The 26,954-nt window shown below is 41.0% G+C and overlaps 1 protein-coding gene across 3 annotated transcripts; it reads right to left on the reverse strand.

Moving 5' to 3' along the window:
• Positions 1 to 1,022: 1,022 nt before the first annotated feature.
• On the reverse strand, positions 1,023 to 26,536 carry SLC26A4 (solute carrier family 26 member 4). 3 transcript variants are annotated; one of them, XM_065049027.1, is made up of 20 exons: positions 26,242 to 26,536; positions 25,719 to 25,858; positions 23,087 to 23,197; positions 21,272 to 21,462; positions 20,623 to 20,787; positions 17,897 to 18,049; positions 17,703 to 17,785; positions 16,585 to 16,732; positions 14,092 to 14,205; positions 13,250 to 13,327; positions 12,951 to 13,046; positions 11,464 to 11,570; positions 10,033 to 10,102; positions 9,618 to 9,710; positions 9,420 to 9,515; positions 8,364 to 8,594; positions 6,898 to 6,952; positions 6,430 to 6,575; positions 5,171 to 5,254; positions 1,023 to 3,872 (listed from the first exon to the last, which is right to left on the reverse strand). In XM_065049027.1, the coding sequence occupies exons 1-20, from the start codon at positions 26,394 to 26,396 to the stop codon at positions 3,849 to 3,851; spliced, it is 2,340 nt and encodes a 779-aa protein (XP_064905099.1). In that variant the 5' UTR covers positions 26,397 to 26,536; the 3' UTR covers positions 1,023 to 3,848. The 3 variants fall into 3 exon arrangements, with proteins under 3 accessions (XP_064905099.1, XP_064905101.1, XP_064905100.1); XM_065049029.1 differs by lacking the exon at positions 26,242 to 26,536 and adding an exon at positions 22,594 to 22,917 and having other exon boundaries at positions 25,719 to 25,733; XM_065049028.1 differs by lacking the exon at positions 26,242 to 26,536 and having other exon boundaries at positions 23,091 to 23,197; positions 25,719 to 26,190.
• Positions 26,537 to 26,954: the final 418 nt, after the last annotated feature.

A 26,954-nucleotide genomic window follows, 5' to 3' on the forward strand; every position in this document is an offset into this window, starting at 1 on the left:
GTGCCGCAGTGCCTGCCGGGACGGCGGCTGCGGACCGCTGCCCCCTGGGGGTTGTAGTGCCGCATGCACCGCGCATGCGCGCTGCGGCGGGAGCCGCGATGGCGGCGGGGCAGGGGCCGGCGGGGAGGCGCTGCGGGGGTGCTGTGCCCCACTCGGGGCTGTTCCCCAGGAGCCGCTTCCAGCCGCTCCGGGCGGAATCCGGACGTGCTGTCGCCTCGGGGGCGGAGGCGGTGCCAGGCACGAAAGGGCGGAGAGCCGCAGTTGAAGTAGGAGCCGTTGTAGGAAAGGACCTTGAGGCTTCTTGGAGACGGGGGACACTGAGAGGGACCCCCCTGCTGGGAGCCGCGAAAGCCCTGCCTGCCTGCGCGCCCAGGGGGAGGCTGGCTCATGTGGTGTGAGTTGCCAAAAAATCGGACAAACGTGAGACCACATCGCGCTGTGTGAGCTGCTGCTGGTCAGACTGCGGGTTTGCCTTGGAAACGGCAGATCGCCGCACGTCGGGGCTGCGGGAATGCCGATGGGTTGGTGGAACGAGGGGCCGCCAGGGCACCCCAAAGCTTCACAGCCTCTAGAAAACACTTTGTGTAATGTCCATAAACTCTGTGCTTTGTAAATGCTCTGTAATTCAGTGGGATGCTGTCCTTACAGGACTAAAGAAAGGAGTATAAATACAATTGGAATTGTACGTTATAGGGTACAAAGTGGCCTCAAGCAGCCCTGCCACAATCCAAACGCAGGGACAGCTCTGCTCCACACATTTGCCATTGGTGACTGTCCCTCTGAAGTCCTTGGGACTGGGATCTTGTGTCCGTATAATATCTCTCATTATCTTTATAGCCTTACCATTTAAGCCTAATATGTCTTGCCATACCCCACAAGGCAGAAAGAACAGGTTTCCTTTGTAGTTCCTCAAAAGACTGACCCAAGGGAAACCTGACACCAATCCCTCCGTAATGTTTTATTTCCCCGTAACAACAATTCTCTAAGAGTTTAAAAAAAAAAAATCACGCAGATACATGGAGCGTGTCTTCAGTATGCACAACTTTATTTTATAGTTAATGGGTACAATTACTTTTAAAATGCAGCTTTTAAAAAAACTTTAAATATCTCTCCAAATTTAATACCTGACATGCAAAGACAGAACAGTAATACTCAAAATACATACAAAAATATCGCTTCTTCATTCTAGTGGAAAAAGATAAGCACACCTAGATGCATTACTTATGGATGTTTGAATTAGTACAAAATTGTAGGGAATTCTAGCTTCATTGAAAAATTTTGGTATCCTTCATTTTGATGGATACATAGAAAGAAAATGAAGAAGCACACGCCCCGACCCACTGAGAAAGCATTTGCCGTCTGCATGTTACCTCTGTGGAACTGTAGGCTTTGTGTGCAATGCCATTTTCAGGAAACACTGAATATTTTGTGCCAGTTGAATTAAGAACAAATACCACCACGTGTTGAAGAAATACGCAGGCCAATAATAACTGCATTGCATTATACTTTATCACAATTAGTTCCATCTGAAATGTCATATTTGGAAAGAAAACTGGAAGACTGTTGGATATTTAATTGCTTTTTGTAAATACCTGTATGGACAAGAACTGGAGAAGGTTCAAAAAATAAAAGAAGCCCACATTTCTGTCAGGTAAGAATGCATACTCAAACTTCACAGTGCAGATGTCCTCTTGAGGAAAATAAATCCACTGCTATAATTTTTTAATACTATCTTTTTCATAGTATGTGCCCTGCATAAAAAGCTGAAAACTCACTTGTCAGTCCCAGGTAGAATATTTTCCTTTTTACATAAAATGCAGGTGCACTTTAGGAAAGCAATAGAGCTTCTGCGAAACGTGTCACTGGCTTTGTCCTGTGTGCTGTGTGCGCTGGCAGCTCTGCCTGAGATGTGGGTTAATGGAAGTCGGGGCCATGGCCTGACAGGAAGGTTTTGTCAGGAATTGGGCAGAAGCGCCAACCTCCTGTGTCAGGCTGGTGAAGGGAAGGGGGGAGAACGAGGAGAGGTAGTGCTAAAAGCCCAAATTGTCAAATCCCAGCCTGAGCCTAAGCCTTAGTGTAAATGGAAATTACTGCTTTCGTCTGAGGAGGTGCGGATCGGCCTGATTTGCCAATGAAACACGGGCCTAATTCTCAGCTTGTGGAGATGTCAGTCCCACATCCCAACGGCATATGTCTATTTGTATTGCATTTGAAATGGGAAACTTCACTGACTGTCACGAAGGCTGAAGTTTTTGCCTTAATTAAAGCATGAAGATGCCAGTCTGGTGGTGTTACCTACTGTGTAAGGTACTGTCCAGGTGACAGAAAGTTATAAGATTTCTTTCACTGATTTTGATGGAGTTCATTCAGGTCCTTAGGACAGAATAATTTATTTAGTGCTTAGCTTTTCACCTGAGATTTTCCAGTAACATTACTTGCAGAAAAAAAATCGCTGTGCAGTGTGATATAGGAACATTTCTCCAATGAAATAAAAGAAGGAGACTTAAGTATGTGAACATACTGAAGCTAATTAGCTGACATTGTGGAACTTAAAGGGGTTTTATACTGGGACACTTCTCACACTTTTCTTATTATCTGTTCCCTCACCATTCAGGGTTTTTTTCCATTAAAAAAAAAAAATGTAGTGCTAAAAAATTTAAGGTAGCAGTTTGTTTTCCATCAAAACACATTTCTTCTTCATGAAAAGTAAGAACATTGCTTTCCTGCATATCTCTTTTATATAGTCCTAAAGTAAGGATTAAAGTTTTGCAGGTCAAATTATTTATGTTTTGTAAATTATTGCACTTGTGCATCATGGACTGTCAAATGTAAAAGAACAGCAGCAGTTTGATGTAGAATATTAAAAGAAAAATATGCTATATAAAAATATAACTATTAAACAAAAAAAACTCCTATATTCCATTTAATTAAAAGGAAAAACCTCTATACTAGGTTGCATTCTGAATTTCTTACTTGCACTCAGTAGCAGCCTGTTCTACAGATTCCGTTAAGTACTTGGGGATTAAGGTTTTCCTTAATCTATCTATGTCACAATCTGCCTCTTGATCAAGGACATGTAACCTAGCCAAAATAATCTTCTGTGTATACTTCACTGTAGGGACGATTGTTAATAGTAGTGCATGATTTGCTACAACTGGATTAGTACAGAACTAATGAGCCCATACTCAAGGGTCTTTTCTATTGAGACTTCTCCTATTTAAAGTTTTATAGGAGTTCAGTGCCTTTTTCTGTTCATGTGACTGTTTCACCTGTCACCTGTTTCAGTTATCTAACAACCTGCAGCAATTTAAGGAATTGCTTGGAAAAAAAAACCAATCATAATTATACATTATTCAAGCCTTGTCAGCCCATATGCTCACAGTAATGTTCTACAATTGCAAAGCCTTGGCCGGCTAGAACTCCTGCTCTCTTGCTAGGCATTGTACAAATACAGAACAAAAGGCTTGCCATCCAAAGGTTTTGGTCTCTTCAACTCTCCTGGGCAGACCACAAAGCAACTTTTCATCCTGTACACACTGATGTAATGCTGTAATGCACCTTCTGACTCACTAGTCCCAAAACCGAGTATGTCTTTCGTAATAGTCTTCTGATTTTTTTTTTTAATCAATATAACATATCAGAAAGTGCTTGCAAAATCAAGGTCCAGTATATTTCTGGGATAACGTTAGCTAAAATGTGGAGATTTCTAGAGATCTGTATCATTCAGACAAACAATCAGGGTTTTCTTCAAGTGCAAAGATTGGTTTCATTGCAGAAAATGCTTATATAGTACAGGTGCATAAATATTGCTGTGAGACCACAGGTAAGACAGTTCCAACAGTCCGTCCTCACGAAGCAAGTCTGCGCATAGCCTAGTGAGATGGTTTTCAAAAGGCAGAGAGAAATAGGCCATGGTTAGTTCTGAGTACACACAACAAGAGTACAGATCAAGTAACTGTTCTGAGGTAGCTGCCCTCTGACTTGTGCATCGGATAATTCAGTCAGGAACCTGCAGGTCTGAAGGTTACCAGTGTTCACCTTCAAAATGTGGCTATAAAAGTGGAGGACAGAAATCTCTCAAAATACTCTTTGACCTTGGCTTGGTACTTTTGTGTCTGGCTTCTTCTCTTACTTAATGACAATTATATAAATATATAAGCAATCCTGTGAATAGAAATGAGAATTCAAGTCTTCTTGGCTTGCCATTCCCAAACACTCTGTTACAGATTACGGTGTTTTTCTAGCTTTTTTAATCCTTCATTCCTTTCTGCACTGTGATTTACAGAGGAGCGGGAAGTGCATCTCCCCACTTTAGTTATAAAGAATAATAGTTGGGTATCTTGCAATATTCATACCAACCAAAAAAAGAGGGGGTGAATCAGGAGTACCAAGTGTCAGGTACTGACCAAGCCCTGATGAAGTTTGACAGGCATTTGCTCAGGAATTAAGAACAGAGTTCTGACTAGTACCACAATAGGAGGGAAACATAATAATTGTGCCTTTACCTACATGGAGTGTTATAAAACTTCCAAGGTGTTGATGTATCAGTAGTTTAATCTGTCTCAGACTATAAAAGGGCATTTAGCCTAATCTCCCGATTTCTGAATAAATGTGTGCTGCCCCATTATTTTAGCAGTAAGTGCTACTTTATTTTCTGGCAGTATTCTCTAAACGCAAAATATGATGGTATTGCTTTAATGGACTTGTACTGCTGCGTGTTAGTTATGTTCAGTATACTGCTTTACTGCAGACTCCTCTAAAATGTTTGGATTGTGCAAGTACCTGTCTGCTGTGTTAAAAAGGAGGAATGAAGGGGCGAAGTTGACCATAATTTTGGACTCGGGTGCTTCAAGCCTTACGAAGTCTTCTTCCAGGCACCTAACTCATGTTTAGATCTGTTTATAAGCCTGTGTAAGGCAAAAGTGGCCCTAAGGAGACAGAAATCAGGAGGTGCTTGTGCACATATCATCTACTATATCTCAAGAAAAACTTCCTCCACTAAGTACTGACATTCAGGTACCCAGGGAGTGTATTTATTCATAGAGAAGAAAACTGTTGAGGGCTCAGTTGATCCGCCACGCTTTCACCCCATGACTTAATGCTACAGGCAAAGGAATAGAGCCAGCAGTATTGCATAAGTAAGAGACACATTCATTTCCAAGGTGCGTACCTCTTCCTGAACATCCAGTTGATCATCAGGCCGGCTTGTTTCTGTGAATTCTATGGGTTCTTTAGACTCCTGCATGAGTGAAATCTTGGCAGAAGGAAATTAAGAAACATGATGAGTTATATGTTGTCTGTATAATTGCAACTGATTTATTACTCTGAAATACCTTAAGACAGCTTCCACAGCTTACAGGAGTCTGTTGTTTACTGCTCCTTGACAAAGCTGTTGATTTAGTTCAGCTGAGAGGAACTTAAATGCTGGAAAGCTTTTGGTCCTGCCTCTCCTCATATGACTAGTTATGGCTTTGTAAAAACAATTAAAACAGAATCTATCTCTAAACTGCTGTATAGCTTTGTCAAAATGTTAATCCCTACTGTAAGACAGCAGTATGCAAAAATTATAAAAAAATAAGGGTCCCGTCCTAGTTACCAGTAATATTAGTTTTAATTACTATTTATTCATAATACTGTAATAGTGATTGCTAGGGAAGGAATTGTGGTGAAAAGACAGGAGACCATTATAAAGCCATTTTCCTAATGTGGGCCCACATGTTTATATGCTACAGAGTGTGCTGGTTATCTCAAAAAACAAAGAACACAACTAGGAAATGCAGAGAAGAGCAGTGGGAATGAACACTGGTGTGGAAAAGCTTCCATACACACTCGCACCAAGTAGGATGGGACTTTTCAGCTTTCACCAGATACACATGAAATTACTAATAGTGTTGGGAAAAGGAGCAGGGAATAGTTATTCATTGCTACTAGCAATCCTGAAATCCAGCAGGCTTGAAACAAAGGGGAAATATTTGTCATATAACACATTAAAAAATTACAGAACCCATCTCCACAGGATAGTGTCAAGCTAAAATGTATAAAGGGGTTCCAGAAGCTGTATGACAGACACATTGAAGAAAACTCCATCTGTGACAATTAAATATAATGGTCCAAATGCACTCTCCAGCTGAAAAAGTTCTTAACCTGTCAGTTGTCAGAAACTAGAAAATGTGTCTTAGGATAAAGTGTTCTCTATGCGTTCTGTTTCTTGTGTTCTTTTCACTGTTAAGATCCTGGGGTTGACAGACCCTTCCTTTGACCTAGCAAAATATTTGTGTACTACAGAAGCTGCCCAATTTACTAGACTCTCACTTTTTTGTACTACGGCTCTATTAGGTGTAGTTTCCAAACATGCCATGCCGTAATGGAAATTCCAAGAATGAACGCTAGATGATAGAAGGAAGTGAAAGGTATCCTGGATATCCTTACCTTCTCAAATATAGGATCTTGCTTGTCACTGTATGTCATTCGATTCCTTATGTAGAGCACAGCATCATGGACAGTCAGGAAGAACATGTCTTTTCTGACAGTATCATCAAAGAAAGCACTCCGTTCCAGTTGAGATATAAGGTTGTCTGAATAAAAGGAAGTCATTAACAGGTTAATACAATTTGAAGAAATTTAAGAAATAAATGTCAAAATACATGGTTACAACCATAAAAAAATCAAATGTACAGCCAAATCAATCAGTCAATCATAACTTTGTCTTGACTTTTACTTTCCATATTTCCTTTGAACCCCACCATTCTTTGTGTCCCACCGCAGCTCACCATGTTTATCAGTGTGATAATTCACATTTTTATTAGAACAAATGCTCCCACAGACACATCTAGAGATCCCTTTTCATCTTCATTTTATTCTTTGCATGAGTGGTATTAGAAATATTTGGATGTTTACCTTGATATGAAGCAAAGTATACTCTCACATCAATTCTCTCAAACTCTCTAATTATCTAAAAAAATAAAAGTTTGCAACAAGGACATAAATAAATAAAGTCTATAAGGAGAAAATACATATATGTATATATGTCTATATATGTAATGTATAGGCACACACACACACTTCATTTGTTTCTGAGTGTCTTCATTCCAAATGTTTTATTTATTTATCATAAATAAGGAACTGCTATACATAAAGATTCAGTATGTGGGTACCTGGTTGCTGAAGTGGCCTGTCTTCAGCTATGTAATTTTATACACACAAGGTTCTCATTCTGTTCTCATAACATGAATAACCGTATCTCTCCAAGTGAGAACCACGTGGGCCTGAGCAAGCTTTATTTCCCCCCATGTATGTGATATGATACATTCTTTCACTGGCACATGCAAATTTTTTTAGACGGATTTTTCCCTCATGCGGTGCAGCAGATGGACCTGCTCTTGGATGAAAAAGCTGCATATGGAAAGAGTTATGTCTATGGACCCCGTATCTCTTTTGTCTCAGAAGCCAGAACTGTAGCAAAAGCAGTCAGAAGGCTGAAGTGAGGCATCCAGCATTCTTGTATCTCAGTTAGTTAAAAAGGGGAAGGCTGGATTCTACCCCTGGCTCCCTGGTGACAGGCAAGTCTTTTAGAATAGTATTTCCCGAGGTGATTGATAATTCCATACTCTTCTGTTCATTGATAAACTAGAGTCTTCGTAATCTAAGATCTGATTTATAGATAGGCTAAGCAGTCCCAGCTCCAAAATAAAGTTAGTGAAAGCAGAAATCTGAACACAAAAAGTACCATAAAAGACTAAAGACTGAACGGTCTTTGTAGCTGGGCACCAAAAAATAATGGAAATACTCTTCGTCTCATTTCCTTCTCACTAAACTAGGAATATTAGCTCCTTATTAAGTAGTATGATGTTTGAGGATGAATTAATGAATATTGATGATGTGCTCTGATGTTAGCCACAGAAAACCCTATAAAGAAATGTTCTTCCTTCATAATGTAAATAATATGGAATTAATACATAAATACGGTGGTTAAAGCCTCAAAAGTGATGGAAGACAAAATTTTTACTACCTCTGTGTTGAGTGAGCATTATCCTGTGCCCAAATTAAAGCAGGAGGCATGTGGAAAGAAAATATATAGCCAAATATTTCATAACATATGCATACAAGGTGACCACATTTTGCAGTTCTAATTTTAGAGTACTTGACTATGTAACCTTCATATTGTTCTTTTAATGCATTTTTAATTTTTTCCCCACATAAAATATGCATACACCAATATTCTACCTCTTGCTGTATAAGTTTTGAAAGTATTTTTCAACAGCAGACTTTTAAAAACTCAGAAATTAACTTCAGCTGACAGCTCTTGATTTACATACTACTGACTAGTTTCATTTTCATGGAACACCAGAAAAAAATGCCCTTACCGTTTTTATTGATCTCACAGCTACAACATCCAAGAAGGTTACTGCTCCAAAATCAAAAATGAGACTGTGGATGGGCACCTTGGGGATGTTTACTTTGACTGGGAGTTCTGAATTCCAGTCCACTTGGATCTCTACTTCTTTGGTGGGAACTTGAAGATCTTCATTGTCTTCAGGTTCCTCATCAGTCGTGAAAGCTTCATTATTAATACCAGGCTCACTGATGATGCCATTCTAATGTGCAGATTATATATTAAATATATCATTTAATCATGGAGAAGGTTTTGGAGTTATAGGAAATACTTCCTTATGATAACGTCTCTTTCAGGAATGAATGAGACTGATACCTGTGACCTGTACCCCCTGCTCCCAACCCCTGGTGACATCGTTAGTATAACTAATGACAAAAGGCAAGCAGCCATTCTCTGTGACCAAGCAGGTCACATATTTGTTCCCTTTCCCCTCATTCTCAGGCCTTGAAGGTCCTGTGGATCAAGCAGACAAACCAAACAGATTTCTTCTTCCCCTCCCTAGCAGCCCCAAGATTCCTGGGTGCCAGGCTGGTTACTCCCTTCCTTGTGTCAGCAATACTGTGGCCAGCAGGACCAGGACAGTATCATCTCCCTGTACTCAGCCCTGGTGAGGCCCCACCTTGAATCCTGTGTTCAGTTTTGGGCACTTCACTACAAGAAAGACATTGAGGGGCTGAAGTGTGTGCATAGGAAGCTGGATAGTAAGAGTATGAACGCGTGAAAGAGTCAGCACATCTACTGCACAGAGACAATGTGAGGTGGTGAGGTGTAGAGGTAGGATCAGGGAATCTCTTGCTTCCACTCCTGTTAACACTATGACTGTCACTGCTGCCTGAATCTGTGGGGTCTCTTGCAATAGGTGTAGTGCTCTGCTAAGTCTCCTGCAGGTCCTAGACTTATAGTAATAAGTCACACTTTTCCATCTTTATTTTAGAGATGAGTACAGAGGAACTCGTAATTAAAGGTAAAGTAATAAGCTGTAGCAGTAATCCCTTGGGAAAGAACAGAAAGAAAAAAATCAATTTACCTTAGTAGCTTTTAATTTTCCCTTCTTGATTAGCTTTTGTATCTTCCTCAGTGCTTTGAGCCTCTTGTTATATACCTTGACTGCATCAAACCCTACCTACAGAAAAAGGATCAAAATTATATAATTTTAGCTAGATTTAATTTTGAGGATATCTCAAAGACAATTAAGAAGCATCCAAAGCTGTCACATATCACTTACTGTGGATTTGAGGCTGCTTTTCAGTCCATCGATGTTAGCATAAAAAATTGGACTTGAAAACCTGAGGATCTTCACACCTTCTGGTTCTATAACCTGTTGCCAAAAATATAAGGTTAAGCAGCAGCAAGCATATTTTGGCTAATGAGAAGCAGTTTAACTACTTCAACAGTTCAACTACACATCTAATTCACAAAAAATGGTGTGTCTTTGTGGAGAATTGGTGATTCAGTTTTTAGATGCTTAGAGCCCAAGCATGCAATATGGATCACCCATCTTGATCCAGATGAAGAATTTAATGCTCAAACTTCTTATTTTTGAGCACTCCACTTCCAAATTCAAGTTGTCCACAATATGCAAGGCACAACTTTGCCTTACACTGGCTTGTAGACTGGGAAACAACTCAGCAATGACTTACATTTTTGTAGTCCTTGACTTTCTTGTAGATGTCTGTGCCAGGAATGTTTCCAAAGCCACCCCATGAAGGACTAACAGAAACAAAAGACAGTGAAGGTAAACATGATATTTAGGTATTCACAGAATGTAAAGGATTGCTGCATGCAAACTGTCACAGACTCCTGTAGTCTGCTGTCTTGGGCCAAACTAATGGTCTCACTGGAAAAGCGTTGTATTTTTGTTTTGTGTCACTGTGCAAGGGTCTTTTGCTGATGTAGTGAATGATGCTTTTCAAAGACAAGGTATTTTGGTCTCAGCCTACTTGCTGCACCATTTTTATGTAGAACTGAATGAATAACTTGTTGCATTTGTTTCCCAAACCAGAAAAATGTTTTAAGAGCAGGTTAGTTTGGTTTGAATGAGAAAAAAAAATTGACTCAAAAAAATTAATGTTTTTCATTTCAACTCAACTGAAACAATACATTTACATTCTTTTCAGATTACTTAAAACTTTTTGTCCAACCTTTTAAATTTTTATTTCAGTCAATAACAAAACCAAAATATTTTGCAGCCTCCAGATATATCTTTAACAATTGAAGCAAATTATTTGTAAGTTTGTAAAGCCTCACCTCCCTTTTATATTTTGATTTCAGAAGCCTGAGTTGAATTTGGAAATGTTTTTTGAGGCTCTTCAATTTCCATTTTTTATAATCTACTATTCTGTAGGAACTTTTGCAAAGCTTTTTTAGCCATCTGCTGACAGTGCAACTATCCTTTGGCACTGTTAGTGACCGTACTCTCTGGCCTCCTGGCTGAAGGAAAGGAGTTATGTTGGATTTTCAGAGGAAAAAGAAATCAATGAAAAGTAACAAGATGGCCAAAGAAGACTCTGCAAAGCCACCTTTTCTCACAGTTCCACTACCACTTGTTCATGGAGCAGCAACAAATCAGCCACAAGCACAAAATTTTGTCCTATTATCATGTGTTCTCTTCCTCTTCTTTCACAGGCGTACACTCAGTCTTGTATAAGCAGTAAGTGAAAAAGTTATCGGCATGTGTAACATACCATAGTAGTATTACCTGCTAAGAGTCACTATAATGATCAATTAATTACAGAAGCCATTCATACATCTTTTTACATTTGATCTGCAATGTCCCTGTCCAGGACTCAGCTATGTGAGTGCATAAATAACATACAGTTATAACATACAGTACCACCAGAGTACCCAACATGATATAGAATGAACAGTGATAAAATAATGCAGCTTGTATTTTATCAATGTAATTAAATGATAGCACAAAGTGTTTTGTTCTAAATAACAGATTTTATCCATTTCAAAATTTTTGTAAACTCAAGCAGATTTTCTGCCACAGATCATCTTGCTTTTCAGCATGTTGCCTTCCTTTTTCATGGTATAACACTAACAATTATTTCTAATCCTGTGTTACTTACAACTGAACTCTCAGCACAACCGTCAGCAATCCAAACAAAAGGCCAGCAAGTAATCCCAAATCAAGTCCCAGAATGATTGATGCTACACATGTGAAAACCCAGATCATCTGGAGAGGAAATAACAAGTGTAAAGTTTTTTAATTATAAAATACAACTCCTGGTCATGCTAAAGAACCACTAGACCAGACACTATGAGTAGCAGAAGAATTTAACTTTGGAGATGGTCATAGCACACTGGCAATTAGCTGACTTCCATACAAAAGCTTTCCTCCAAAATAATTCTACCCATCACTATCTTCTTAGTCATAGTTACCTTTTTAGGAAATAAGTTTTTTAACAACATTTTTCAAGGATCAAGTTAATTTAGTGAAAGCAAAGGGGATGCATTTAACCATTGCATTTTCTTATTTCTGATGACAGCAGTCTTTGTTAATCTTTCTTCAGAATTTGGAAATCATTTATTTTCCCAGGATGTAAAATACTGTAAGATGCCCCACCTACAGACATACAGAGAGGGAATGAGGCTCCTCTAAGAATCTAAGAATCAGAACTGTTCCAGAGAGGTATTTCGTATTAACGGGTTGATGGCACTCTCTAGTCCTCACTGAATATTCAGGCAGAACAGTTGAAGTGGGCTCCTCAGCTCCTCTCTACATCACTGCCCAGGCTGAACACCCAGTGGACCAAATCACACAAAAAGCTGAGTGCTCACACTTGTCACTGAAGATTTTTACCTGTAAAGAGGACTAGTAAATGATTGTCTAGAAAGTTTCAGATCTACCTAAGGTAAGATCTGCCCAATGACACACACTGTAAAATCTGTGCATAGTAAGGACTGCATGGAGAAAATACTTTCCATGCAATCTTTTCCAAAAAAAACCACAGTGGGAGATGTAAGCAAGTACCCTGACATATTATTATAGTGGTTCTTAAGTCTGTTCATATATCCATTAGCATGACGAATCCACATTCTAGTTTGGATTAATCTTGCTAGAACAAGAAAACACATTTTTTGAGGACTACCTGAAATTATTCAGGCAAATGCTAATGTGGTAACAACATCAATGTATGTGCATGAATTAAGAAAAGGTTAGATTTTCTGGCCCATTTAAACTGTGCAAAAGATAAAAGCAGAATGGCAAAGGTGGCAACAGGCTATCATTATTCTGATTTTCAAGCCATCGCAACAAGGTTGCTGTAAACTATGGTAGTTGCTATGCAATCACTGCACAGGAGTGCCCCGACTGGCACCCTCACCGTGGGATAGACAGAATAAAGAAAATGAGCAAAGAAAACTCTGAAATGGGGAATTTTTAACTGACCTCAGGACTCTTGCATTTTAGGGACGCACATAAAAATTTTCCGACATTAACTCTACGAAATTCTGTTTATGTGGTAGTTAAGAGAAACTTGGATGGCATTAAGAGGCAAAAAGAAAAACAGGAAAAAAAAACATTCAGTAGAAAACAAAAAATTAGGTTACTTACAGCATCCACTTTATTCTGTCTCCACAGACGGGGAACATCAAACACTTGCATGAACATCCCTTTCAAGTTAGCAATGACTACAGCTGCCAACACAGACTGGGAAGAATAATGATGAAAACATGTTATTCAGAAGCAAAAATGCATATTAAGATACTGCTCAACGTTATACACTATAAACCAGAGCCTCGTCTGGTGTCAGTCACCATAGTTTAAACAGGACTATTAATCCTGCCCATGAAATCTGAGCATTCAGATGGCATTGCTGCGGGTGGCTGTGCTGCAGAGGACAAGCACGGTACCTTTTGTAAGGGCTCTAGCAATTTCCCCAGGGCCACAATCGCGATCAAAACAATCCCAGCTGAGATGATACCAGCAACCTGCAAAGAACAGAGTGTTTATAGGAAATGAACTTATTAAGACTGTCTTATGTTTCTAGGATTACAAATAAAAATGTACAAGTAGTTGCACATCACATTTCTTCAGGAACAAAGAGACCTGCCAAAATGCTGTTGTGCTTAGGTGTACCTGGGCAATCATTACACACTTCAGCTAGCACAGAGGGAATTCAATTAAGCAGGTAGCGTAAACTACTGCACGCAAGGTAGTAGCTCTTGGTAGGGTTACGCTGCATAAACAGATGAAAGCAGAGTCTGTGTGTTGGCCAGAAAAGGGGCTACTGGATAACCTGAAGTTTTCCACTGTTAAAAGGTGTAAAGCTGTAGTGCTGTAAAACACAGCAGCACACTCAACATGAGAAAGGTGATGAATGGCATATGGCGGGGCTGCTCAGGCCAGCACATGGGAGCTTCATCGGCAGCTGGGAGAGCACTTCCTGCCTCATCCTGAATTCCTGCTGTGACAAACTCAGTCCCTGAACTGGGAATGAAATTCTGGGGAATTAGGTTTGAAGGATTTCTGACCCCTGGTGTAACTCACGCTATGTAAAACCTGATTGCCCTCTTCTGGCAGAGCTACAGAAACGATTCACTGCCAGAGCACAAGCTGCTAGCTAAGGTGCCTGTGGCTTTCCATGTGCCAGCAATGCAATCGTTTTAGGGCTATTTTCATCCCATTGTGAGAGCTGTGCCCTATATAAGATTAAATTTACTCATGCACACTACTAGTAAGGAGAGGTCATTACCTGAGTCTTTCCACCAGTACTTTCTTGGACGGCTGTCCGTGAAAGAGCAGTAGTTGCAACAAAACAAGAAAAGGCACCTGAAAAAATGTTGCTGATCCCGAAGGCAAGGAATTCCTGAAAGATAATTGAATAATACTGTAAACACAGATGCCTGAAGACAGTTTTGCAATGGAGAATGACAATAGCTTCTACAGTAGTTTATAAAGTAGGTAGCACAATAATATTGAGAAGATTAGGAATTACTAGTAGCTGTTAAATGTGTACAAAAGTTTCTCTTGTGCCAGTGTGACTACTCGTGTTTGGAAATCAATACAATGAAGTTGGAATACTCTCCCTAACATGGGCATACTCATCTTAGTATAAAGACATTTAAAGCTTATTTCCATCAATGTTATCAAACCTAACATTTCTAACAATTACACTGGTATAACTGCATCAACAAATGGAACTAGTATAAATTTAACTCCCAGGTATCATCAGCTAAACAAATTTGAATCGGTACAACAGTCTGAGTTTAGACAAGCCTCTAATTAATGCAAAGCATTGTATGATTAGTAGAACTAATCAGGAACTTCGCAATAAAACACAGTTTCACTGAAAACTTCTAGTTTGTTGAGCCAGATTTTTTTCACTCTCAACATCCCAATGAACTCACGCTGAGTCCCAGGCAGCGTTCTCATAGATTTGCCCCAGGGTCACAGATGCTGGCGCCTACTGATGCTGCTTGTTCTGCTCAAGTGACAAGGACCCTGGGAGCTTTATGTCCTGGGATCTGGGCCATTCCTCTGCTGGGAAATTAGGCATTTGGGAGCTGCCTGCAACCCCATATAATTGACAGAAACATTGTTTTCACCAAGCTGACACAGTCACAAGGGCTTTTCACTCACTGCAAATTTTTTAAAATATAATTTGAGATCTTATTTTTACTCCCTCCTGTCTTTTCTCCAAAATGGAATTTCCTGTAAGCTTTTCACTAAGCTCCAACTACAAGAACAGGATTTTAAATTAATTTTCTTTAACAGAATAGACCTAGATGATTCATGTCTAGTCCTGTGTAACTGCTGTGCTCTGCAAGAAAATACTGCAGGAACAGTTCCTGGTGTTCTTAGGTTCTTCAAAATTATTTTACTGCCTGCTTTTATGATGGTGTTTTAACTTCTCCAGTTCAAGTAAACTATGTGCCCATCATTCATGGCTGCATTTAACCTTTGCTATGTGTAAAATTCATAGCATAGTATTGAAAGGAAGGCACTTTGCTTTTATAGACAGTAATTCTACTACTACAATATTTAATCAGTATCTTTGAAGCACATCAGTGCTGGCAGAACAGCATATTCAACAAAAGAATGGCATAAACAGCACTTCCAGGAATATGTATTATTTATTCAGATTTATTATACTGAAAGTCAATGTGCGTTAGGCAACTTTAAGTCAAAGTGTTACCAGATATGAACTTTGAGTATTGTAAAGTGATCAGCATGTTCAGAAGTATAGCTTTGTTACATATTGCAAAATAGTGTTTCCAAAATCAAACTTTATGTAACACATTAATACTAAAATAAAGGACTCATTAAACAAAGTCCTCAGCTTATCTATTTATTGTAGTAAGTGTATTTTCTCATGTGTTCAAAGGATGACATTCAAAACCAGCACAGATGCAGGACAAGGAAGCTTTCCGGCATTTTTCTCCCACACCCATGGGGAAGCCACAGAACCCTCGGAGAGGGCACCGAGCAGCAGCAGGAATCCTCTAAGAGCTTGTCGATGTTCCACTCATGGAACATTCTAGCTCTGTGCCTTTAGACACCAATGGTTAACACAGTTCAGCCATTTGGTGCAGACGGTTATTCAAATATGTTGATATGCTGGTAGGCACTCACTTTTGTGAAGCTGCAGGACATAGCTATACAGCTGCAAGTATATTTGTATTGGTGTAACTGGTATCATGCTGGGAAGTACAATAATTTATTCTGTAGGAATAAAATCATGCCTTAACTGAAAAGTTCAGCTGATACAAATCCTGCATGTAGACTAAGCCTAAATAAAGCTGTCTGGAGCAGCTGCTTAGCCTGACATTGCCTTCCCCCTGGGTCCCCAGCAACACACCTCCAAATATGCCTCACAAGTAGAAATGGAAAGCAAGTTGCTAAAGCTGGCCACATCAACTCGACATCACCAGACAGTTCCCCTATAAGTGCTTAGCTTTAATTCCCTTGTCAGGGCTACTGCAGTCACTAAAGCAACACAGAAGGAATTAACCAGTATGAAAAGCCCATACTGAAGATAGAGCACATCTCTATGTGGTAAATTTTTCAGGTCATATATGGACTTTTCAGCCTTTTTTTTTTTTCAATAGTTGAAAGAATTTTTCCTGTCAAACTTCAACTTTAGTCCGAAATAGGTGTATGAATGTTTCTTTCATTTGGCTGCATAAGTCAACATGAAACAGAACTTACATTCACGATGTTTCTAAATTATTTCAGCTGTACATACCTGGTTTCCATCAATAGCATAGTCATACTTGGTTGCATATACTTTCCCCACGGATACAGCAATAGCATAAGCAACAATAGCAATGGAAAAGGAGGATGCTATCATCTGGGAAAACAGGCTGACATCTGGAGGTTCAGGAGGCAAAAATCTAGCATTTAGAAAATACATTCATGTTATCAACTTGGGTCAAAATCTGTTCTTACTAGAACTGTCAAGGAGTTTGAGGTGGAGGCATACAGGTTGCTTATAATATGAAGTGTAATGTTTCAAGTTAATAAAAAGGTGGAAACAGCCCATTGACATACAGAACACGCTTATCTAGCTCACCACAGCCCAAATCCTGATGCTATTAGTCAGCAACAAAGCTCCCATTGTTCTCAGCATGACTGAGATTTGGCCTTATGATAGCAAAGTGAAAAAGTACATTTTTTGGAGCATTGAATAAAGGATGTATTGAATATTATGACGAATTACATAAATATGTTAATGACACTTCACACTATTGTTAACATACATCTTCAGAAGATCTCAAAAACATTTAATCCCCTACTGTGTTTCCACAAATTTTAATTAATCAAGGCCTGAATACCAAATGGAATGTGAAGGTTACTACTGTGAAGTGCTCTGAATCTTTCAAGTGAAAGTGTCTGCCAGTGTAATCCCGAACATCCTTGCTCCTGCTACCGTGGAAGTGACAAGATTGATTGGGATAACAGTAGTGGCATGAATATGAACCATAGTGGGATAACTCAGGTCTACAAGAATTAAATATACACAGAATTTCATTATTAAAAATGCATTAATTTTTTTTTAGATTTTCCATTGTCATATATTTACTTTATGAGCATGAAGCAATTAATTCTCAGTTAAACTTCATGAATCAGAATGACATTCCTATGCCTATTTTACAGATGATGGAAATCTAGGCAACACATTTAGGTGGCATAGTGGACAGAGAAAGTAAAACTTAGAGTTACAGAGAATTAAAACTCAGGAAATCTCCAGCTCTAACTTCTAAACTCAGGTTGCAGTTCTCAATACCTCTTTTATGTTTTTTCACTTACCACTGTCATTTTTAGCCAAAAAATACCTATTTCCCAGAAAACAAAAGCACTCACCCTCTTGGAATGCTTTTAACAATGCCTGCATTGTATTTGCCTTCCAAGTCAGCAGCATATGAAATGCCAGTGGCTACTATTGTCTGTAATAAAGAAAACAACAGTTTTAATACTAAAAAAGCATTCTTGTCTTCCTGTAGCTAGCCCCATCTATTTTAACTGTTATCAGGTTTTCGTTATGCTCTGTTGCTTACCACAATAACTTCTATTGGTATAGGTATACGTATCTTGTGTTTGAATCGATCATTTATCTCTTTAACTACCATGCAGACAACAATAGTGATGAGTCCAGCAATAAGATCTGCAACGTTGGTGGTACCAATTCTTTGAAATGTTTCAATAAGAGTCTGAAAAATAAAAATGACAACATGAAACATGCCTATGATCACTTGAAGGCTGTGAAAATACTCATGAGAAGATCCAGGCGCATGGGGTTTTGGAGGAGGTTGAGTTACTTCCTTGTCCAGGCCTGGAGGCGCATGACAATAATGTACTGTCAAGGTGCTACAGAATCTGTGCATGGATTTAATGGTGAATTTAACTGAAAAAGCCTAACTTCAAGAATTGTCCACATGGGGGACTTCTGCTTCCTGATTTTTAGGAAATCAATACTAAGTAAGAAGAGATAAACCCCTACCTGTGTATTACCTCTACCTGTTATTGGAGCAAAGAATGGAAGATCTATAGCTGTTCCGCTTTGTCTGAATAGCAAGAGACATCCTCATTTTTCTGTTCAAAAGACAGCTAGCAGATCCATCGTCAAGACTCTGGTTCACTATATGCCCAGTACATATGGTCTGTAGATTACGCTTTCCTATTTCCAGAGAATGAGTATGAACACATGGGTTCTGCCAAGCTCTGGAGAATCCTACGCTTAAGAAAAGCAGTCACTAAAGCTCACCTTATGGCACATTAACCCTCCCAGCAGAGGTCAGTCTTCTCCTCAGCTGGAGGGCTCACAGCTGCAATAGGCAGCTCCCTTCTCTACCCTTGCTATGCCCTTGCCCTATTGTTTATTGCAAACAAGTGTACAGAGAAAACATGAAGGGATGATAATAGAACAGCTCCAAATACTCCTCTGTCCTCCTAGGCATCATGATAATTCTCACTTGTCTCTTGTCTCCAAGAAAATCTAATTATTCCATACATAGTGAAGCAGCTTTAACAAAACGATCTAGTGTAGAAAAGAGGTTAGAAATAGACTCCTTGCATTCTGGTTAGCTCCCACATACCAACCTGTCAGTTTAAAGGCAAGGGGAGGGTTGCAGCAGCACTAGTACCATTCTGAAAAGACTCTGGTTTTGAAATAAAACATCTAAGTGCTGAATCAGCTCTGGTTTCTAAGCTAAAGCAGCAGCCTCCCTGAAAGTCTGAACAAGACGCCTTTCTCTGGATGACTGAAGGCATTCCTTGCCCATCATTCTGCTCACACCAGACCCCGTGCTCACTGACCATCTCTCACACCACCCCGCTTCACAGGGCAACAGTAACTTCCTAACTCGGGGGGGTGGATTCTGCTCATGTTGGATGCTTAGTGTTGCAGTTTGTTGAACACCACTCCTGAAGCAAGTCCAAAACTTGCTGAAGCTGACACAGCAACTCACTGGTTGAGCAGACCAGAAATCACAATTTCTTTGCTCTACACACATCTGCAAACACATTGACTTGGCTCACCTGTAAGGACACAGAAGCTTTGAGCTTAAACCTAAACCGTCAGCATTCCACTCAGGCTTGCAGGAGCTGGAAGAACCTTGTAATTCCTTTTCAAAAATACTTTCTAATAAATGTATCACCCTTCAATAAACAAAAAAAATAGAGACAGAAAAACCTGCTGCATTAATGAACTACCGGGTCTGCTCTAAGGTCTATTACATGGTAATTTGTCTCATTTAATTTTCCATGTTCTGAAGTAAAGAGTTTTCATTAATTCTGAAAAGGCTCATAATACCTTTTTTTTGTTCCTAAAGACTTCACCAGATTTTTTTTTCTAAAATTTACTTTACTGTTTGTAGTTACATTCATCCTATTTTTGCTAATTTAGATGTCTAATGTATTTTCACTAGCCTGGTTGCCTGAACTAGTGTGTAAAATCTGTAAATACATTTTTTTGTCTAGAACAGCATCTTTTAGAAATCTGTTTTTCCAATGTGAAGTGCTATGTAAGATCTAAAACACTATGAACCTGAATAGTTTCTTGCTGAAGTCAGTGACAAAACTCTCAATAATTTTCCTGAGGAAGGAGACTATTCCATAATATGAGACCTGTAGGAATTCAGTATTTCTGTAATGCAGTCAAGACATTTCTCCATTTGATCATTTTGTCTAAGATCAACAAATGGATTTGTGACAGCAACATACAGCCTCACCTTAGCTAACCAGTAGGTACCTGGTGGCAGGGTGGGAATCCACATCCTTCTTTAGGTATTCACTAGAATGGCTACAGTGTGGAACGGAGAATGATGCCCTTTACCAGAATAACCTGCTGGTTTAAGAGTAAAGAGGCTTGGGATCGGTCAGCTTTGGGAGATGACCTGACAGCATTAAGAAATGATGAAACATCCTTCACAATAAGACAAAAAACATGGGGCAGGATGGAAAGTAGTCTCCAGAAGAGACAACCTAGAGAAGAAGAACTGTTTTGCTGGATAATTATGTTTAAATTTTATATGAAAAACTGCTCTGCCTGAAATTCAATATGGCAATTAGACTTTCAGCATCTGGGGAACCAGGAAAGCAGCTACTTAGAGCCCCACAGCTGTAAAAGGACTGCTGCAGTTCTTTGTGAGAGTGAGAACTAAATGAATGCCCTATACTTACCACCGTATATATGAACCATTCCTGTAAGAAATGGAAGCAGAAGATAAACAATTATATAAAAATTCTTGCATAAAACCAAAACAGATGAGTTGGGCATACTTACATATATTATGGAAAGGACACCATTATAGTTTTTAGTTGAAACGTTTAGGACTATTTTCAGTTGTGACACAAACACTTGAAAAGCAGCTGCAGTTGTGAATCCCCCAACTAGTGGATCTGCAAGGTACCTCACAATGAAACCAATTTGAAGGACTCCAAACACTACCTGGAAAAGTCATGAAGAATAACAGCTTGCTAAACAAGGAGAAGGTACAATTTTATTTGGTGATTTCTTATGCTTTGTTCTTTTCTCTTTGTTGATACAGAGTCTTAGGACCATATTCCCCCATTGCAGCCTAGTGCAGCTTAAGATCATGCCATCCAAGGGAATAAAGGAGACCTGATGAAATATGCGATAGGATGCTCCAGGATATGTACCGTTAGCACTTGGTTTTGTGCATGTCTCTTGGTCTGCAATCACAGGGCTATTCTTTAGCTGTCTGTGCTCCCAGTCATGCTGCCACAGACTCTGCCCAGGATAAGAAGAATAATCCCCCAAAAGCTCTTCAGAGTTTGAGATTACTTTCCTTCATTTTTGTGTTTTGCTACAGGAAATTGTCTTACTGCCCTAGTAGGTATTTCCATGCTGTATGTTCTCCCGTTAAAATCAAAGCAATATCAACTTCGTGTCTTCAAGCCAACTATTTTACCTGTAAAATTCCAACCAGAAATGTGAGAGTACTAGCAATCAGCACTCTCTGTGCATCTCTGGCTGCAGTGTCTATCAGTGCCTCAGTACCATTAGTCCCTGTAGCATTACTGCCATCTATGAGAAAATTATCATCGGGGGCCATGCTCAATACAACAGATCCCACCATCAAACTGACTACAGGGAATGGACCTGTAATGACAAACAGAACACACTGCAGTTTAATACACATTGAAAAGAAGCATTTATCAGACAAGACAAGCAAACTCTAAATCAAAAAATCCATTTAATATTTTAACTGGGGTACATAAGTATTAGAGTGTTAGGGGGCCAGGAGCCACAGGCACTGCAAACATGACACAAAGACACAATTCCTTCCATAAATAACTTATATTGTACGTGCAGGTGCAGTTTTATGCTTTGCCAATTTAGGGCTGTACCAAGGCCAAAAGGGGCAACATGTTCCAACCATCTCCCTTGTATCAGTACCACAGTACCAAAACCAGACAAAACACATCACTGATCCAGCTGAAAGCAACATTTATTTAAATTTCATTTGTGGGGTTTTGGTTTGGTTTGTGTGTTGGTTTTGGTTGGTTGAGGGCCAGGGAGGGTGGTGTGGGGTTTTTTTGCTGTTGTGGTGGTTTTGGGGGTTTTGTGGGTTTTTTGTTTGTTTGTGGGGTCTTATTTTGTTTTTTTGGGGGGTTGGGTTTGGTTGTTTTTTTGGTCGCAGTTTTCAGCTGATCCAGATTACCATATAGCTGCACAGTAAGGAATCCCACCACCATGGTGGTGGCAGGAGCATGCACCAGGGGGTAGGACCACATCTTTTGGCAGTAATGTGGTACTACATTGGCTAAAGATGACTGAAACTATACTTTGGGCAAGATACAGAGAGAGTCAGTGGTCATCGTGTCAGCAACACACAATCTAAAAGTAATCACCTTTGTTGCAGTTATTTACTAAAATTATGCAGAAAAGGAAAATGTTCTTAAATGTCTTAAAGAAGGATAAGTTAATTTTACAGATGCCTTAGAGGACATTTAATGAATAAGAGTATTAGAGAAGTGGAGGGAACATACAGAAGTATCCAGTGCAGCAGAGGTGAAAGCTGATGAAAAAGCTTAATATCATGCAAAAGCTTTGGGAAGGGAAAACAATCTATTCTTACTAAATATGAACAAAGACAGACTGTATTTTGTTAGAATTAAGAAAAAGAAACTTCAGCAATCAAGCTGTAACATGAATTTTAAATGTGAGAACTGACAGGAGATAAACCCCATATTTTAAAGAAAGTTTTCAGAAAGAAACAACAAGGTTTACCCATAGCCTTGATGTGAGGACCTAGAGCGAGGCTGGAGCGGACACACAGGTTCTGGGTCTCCGTGACAGGCAAGAAGATGATATTATCCACAGTGATCAAAAAAGGATGCAGCAAGGAAGGCTTGTAGAGAAGACTAAGAGCTCTGTTTTAGCCATCTTGAGCTTTAGGTGATAGACAAAACGTCTGCTCATACTGCCTACTGAGGCCTTGATCTAGTAATTTCTTGCAAAGAGTGTAGCCAAAGACAAGATTTAAACTTCAGCATAAATGCGAGCAAAAAGCATGCATGCACACAACTGAAGTTAGCTGTTGTGCACAACTACCTGTACAGAGAAGAAATAAGCATTAAGTCCCCCAAACTCATGAATATTAATATTCAGCAAAACCAGTTTGGTTCAGAAAGTAGCTATTTTGTATGAAACACAAATGTTTACAGTAAGAATTAACACTTTGTATTATATCATTCACTGTAACTTGAACATATGCGGTTACCAACTGAGATGTGCCTTGATGTTCCCAGGAAAAAGTATGTCAGGATGGGAAAAAAAGCAGAATAGAGACCATATCCAACAGGCACTGCAACCAGCAAAGCATATGCCAAACCTGAAATGACAGATCATCAAAATGTCAGATTTAAAATCTCTGGATAAACCACTGTCTTGTCTAGGGTGGACTTTCAGAAAGATTTATTCCATTTCACCAGATACAATTTAGTATGTGTTTTGTCTATAAATCAGTTGCAGGCGCGTATGTGAATATCAATGACTGTAAATTATTGTATATCCCACAACGGTAGCTGGATGAGTAAATCGCAAGAGATGTTCCTATATGTCTACAGGTAGCACAAAACATAGGCTGAAATGTGAAGTTTGAGTGGGGGAAGAGTGACCAGTCCACCCCTTGAAGGAAAAGAGGGATATGTGAAGTGTTCCAGTCACAGACAGAAATTTCAAGCAGACTCTGGATTACTGAAGTACAAATACTCTTCAGTTATGTCCAGCCCTCTGAAAAAGCAGGCTTTTTTTTTTTCAGTACCAGCTTATAAACTTAAAACCCAAAAGTAAATCACACAAATTTGAGTTTTGATTCTTAACATCATCTTCCCTTGTAGACCTGTTCAAGCCATCAAATCCAACAAAGAAACAAACAAACAAAAGCCCTCAGTGTCATAACCCAGTTGTCTCCCACTGCAGGGGGCAGTATTCTGTAGTATTGATCTTCAAAGATACCACAGAAACCTTTCAGAGCTCAAAACGATTGAAGTCCTGGTCATACCGCTGTGACCGGTGGGAGGGCTGCAAGCAACACACACAGTTGCTGGGAATTAGGGACTGCAGGGACTTCAAGATCCCAGAAACCTCTTTTTTTGGCAAACTTTTTGGTCAATTTTCCCCACATCACATGATTTAAAATTTCAGATTTTTTTAAAATTACAGCTAGATTTAGATTTGAACTAATGTCATTGTTTTATCTTTGTTTTAATACATAGGTGGGAGACCAAACAAGGACAGGGAACTGCTGGAGAGAGTCCAGCACCGGGCAACAAAGATGGTGAAGGGAGTGGAGCATCTCCCTTATGAGGAAAGGCTGAGGGAGCTGGGGCTCGTTAGCTTGGAGAAGAGGAGACTGAGAGGTGACCTCATTAATGTTTACAAATATATAAACGGTGAGTGTCAGGAGGATGGAGCCAGGCTCTTCTCGGTGGCAACAAATGGTAGGACAAGGGGTAATGGGTACAAACTGGAACATAAAAGGTTCCACTTAAATTTGAGAAGAAACAACTTCTCGGTGAGGGTGACAGAGCCTGGAACAGGCTGCCCAGGGAGGTTGTGGAGTCTCCTTCTCTGGAGACATTCAAAACCCATCTGGACACATTCCTGTGTAACCTCATCTGGGTGTTCCTGCTCCGGCTGGGGGATGGGACTGGATGAACTTTTGAGGTCCCTTCTGATCCCTGACATTCTGTGAATGTGTGATTCTGTGATTTCAGAAACCAACTTTAAAAGTGGAATCTAATTGTGAGAAAATCAGGTCCCACTGTAAAAAAAAAAAAAAATAAATAAAAAAGGAGGGGGTTACAGTAAGAAATCACTTTGTTATTCCTCAGACCGCTCTCTGCCTGGGGCAGAAGTTTGTAATGCTTTTTTTTTTGGCCAGTCTGAGCCTCCCTAGCACCTCCAAGGGAACAGACAGCGGGGAATACTTGTGGCTAATTAGGGATGCATAAACTGCTTTCTTCGTTCCGTGTGTGTGCCATTGTCCCCTTGTGCAAACACTTAATTTTCATTGAGAGAAAATGTAGGGTTGACGCAGCTAATCTCCCCCAGCCCTGAAAAATTCTGAAAATAGTGTGAGAATGCTATTGAGATGAAAGAAATGAATGTGCTGGATTGCATTCAGGGTTACAGCTCATCTTGTCTTTGAAGGAGGACCTTAGCAGCTGCCTCAGGCAGAAGGTTCTGCCCTTTAAGTCTTTCTTAACTAGCTTATTTTAATGATTTTCTGCTTATTTCTGCCACTTTTCTATTTGTTTGTGTACTGAATGCTTTCCTAATATATTAAATAAGGAAATAAGGAAAACAATATTGCAAGCCATGTACTGTAAGTATCTATCAAGTTTATAATTTTTTAAAATGTGGATGCTCCACCATCTCCTTCAGGTTGTTTTCTGCAGATACATGAACAATCTCATGGGCCACATTTTAAAGGAGGGTAGATATCAAGTTTGCATTACTTTGCAGCAATAACTAGATTTTTGTAGGCAGCTGCAGGAGAGCTATAGGCTTAGATAACCAAGAAAGAGAAATAAGACCACATTACGTTTCTGAGCTACTGCAATGTAATTACAATTTTAAATATCAAAATTAATATTGTTTGAGTAAATGGCTTGGAAAAAAAAAAGTTAAGTATATCTTTATAGCTCATCAAAGGAAATTTAAATCTTCTAGGCAAGCAGAGAAAAAAAAAGAATACATTAAATCCATCAATTATTTATCGAAAAATAATACCTAATATCTAGTATTAAATAACAAGTCTCAGATTTGTAATTCCACCTGCATAACATCCCTGTGTTCAGCTGGCTCCCTCACAGGAACCTCCCGAGAGCCGACGTGCCCGGCTTTACCTTGCAAGGTGGCGACGAGACCGGTGCTGACCCCCGAGATGATGTCGCTGATCAGCCACTCTCTCACCCGGTAGTTGGGCAGCCACTCCAGGATGGGCAGGAAGGATTTGGTGACCTGAAAGGCCCTTTTTCTTGAACATCTGCGAGGAAAAAAGTGGTAAACGTACCCCGCGGGGCAGCAACTGGAAAGCCCTCGCCAAGCCGCAGCTGACAGAAGCTGGGCCAATGCACATTTGGACGGGCAGAGGTTGGCACGGTCGCGTCTTCCAGACGGGGATGGGGCAGGTGCCGGTGACAAAAGTGCCGTCTGCTGGAAGAAGCGCCTTGTGGGCGACTGCGTCCACTCGCTTCGATGTGAAGGGACGCAAAGACCGATCTACCGACAGATCGGCGCTGTGCGGGCCACTTCATCCCTCGGCGGGTGGAGTTTATCGGCGCCCGGGCAGCGCGTCCCCCGGCGCCCGCCGCCTCTGCTCTCCTCACCGCCCCCGCGCCCCGCACAGCCCCGGGCGCCGCCACGCACCTGCAGGCCGCCTGCGCCCGCTCGCGGAGCGTGGGGGGCAGCGGCGGCCGCCGCTCGTTCTCCTCCTGGAAGCCCGCCTCGCTGTAGATGGGCCGCGCCACCACGTAGTGGCTGAGCTCCGCCAGCGGCTCCTCCGGCCGCTCGCCCGCTGCCATGGCCCCGCCTGAGGCGGAGGGCAGGGAGCAGCGCCCGCGGCACCCCCTGGCGGCCCGGCACCCCCTGGCGGCCCGGCCCGCACCGCCGGCCCCGGCCGCCTCCCCTCAGGCAGGGCAGGGCAGGGCAGGGCGCGGCCCGGCCCGCGGCGCAGCGCTGTCCGCGTCCTGAAGCTGCGGCTCCGCCGGGGCCGCCGACGGCTCTACCTGCGCCCGCTCTCCGGCGTGGGGCAGGGCGACCCGGCCCCGCCGCAGCGGCATTTATACGGCCGGCAGCTTTATTTACGGGGAAACAGACAGACCTGGCTCCGGGCTGGCCCGGGCGACGCCTCCGTCCGCCCTCCGGCCCCGGCGGCCCCCTCGCAAGCCCTGCCCCGGGCCGGCGCTCCCCGAGGCGACCCTCCCAGCCCCGCGGCGGCCGCCACCCCCCGCCCCGTCCCCTCGGGGCCGGGGGCTGCATTCCACAGCCAGGAATGGCCGCCCGGACAGCGCGGGCTGAGGGGCGTTGTTCTGGGAACGGGCCCGGGCGCGGAGCGGGGCTCTCCGCACGCACGCCAGCCC

The sequence above is a fragment of the Columba livia genome, chromosome 1 (assembly GCF_036013475.1).
Source record: "Columba livia isolate bColLiv1 breed racing homer chromosome 1, bColLiv1.pat.W.v2, whole genome shotgun sequence".
In the NCBI taxonomy this organism is placed as follows: Eukaryota; Metazoa; Chordata; class Aves; order Columbiformes; family Columbidae; genus Columba; species Columba livia.

Bases quoted from the DNA above. Each gene is read 5' to 3' on its own strand.
- SLC26A4 (XM_065049027.1), bottom strand. From the start codon at position 26,396: ATGGCAGCGGGCGAGCGGCCGGAGGAGCCGCTGGCGGAGCTCAGCCAC. The intron at 21,463-23,086 runs GTAACCGCATAT...TTGTCATTACAG, and splicing joins ATCAAGGCACATCTCAGTTG to GTCCATTCCCTGTAGTCAGT. The intron at 16,733-17,702 runs GTGAGTGCTTTT...TCTAAATGCTAG, and splicing joins GTTAAAAGCATTCCAAGAGG to ATTTTTGCCTCCTGAACCTC.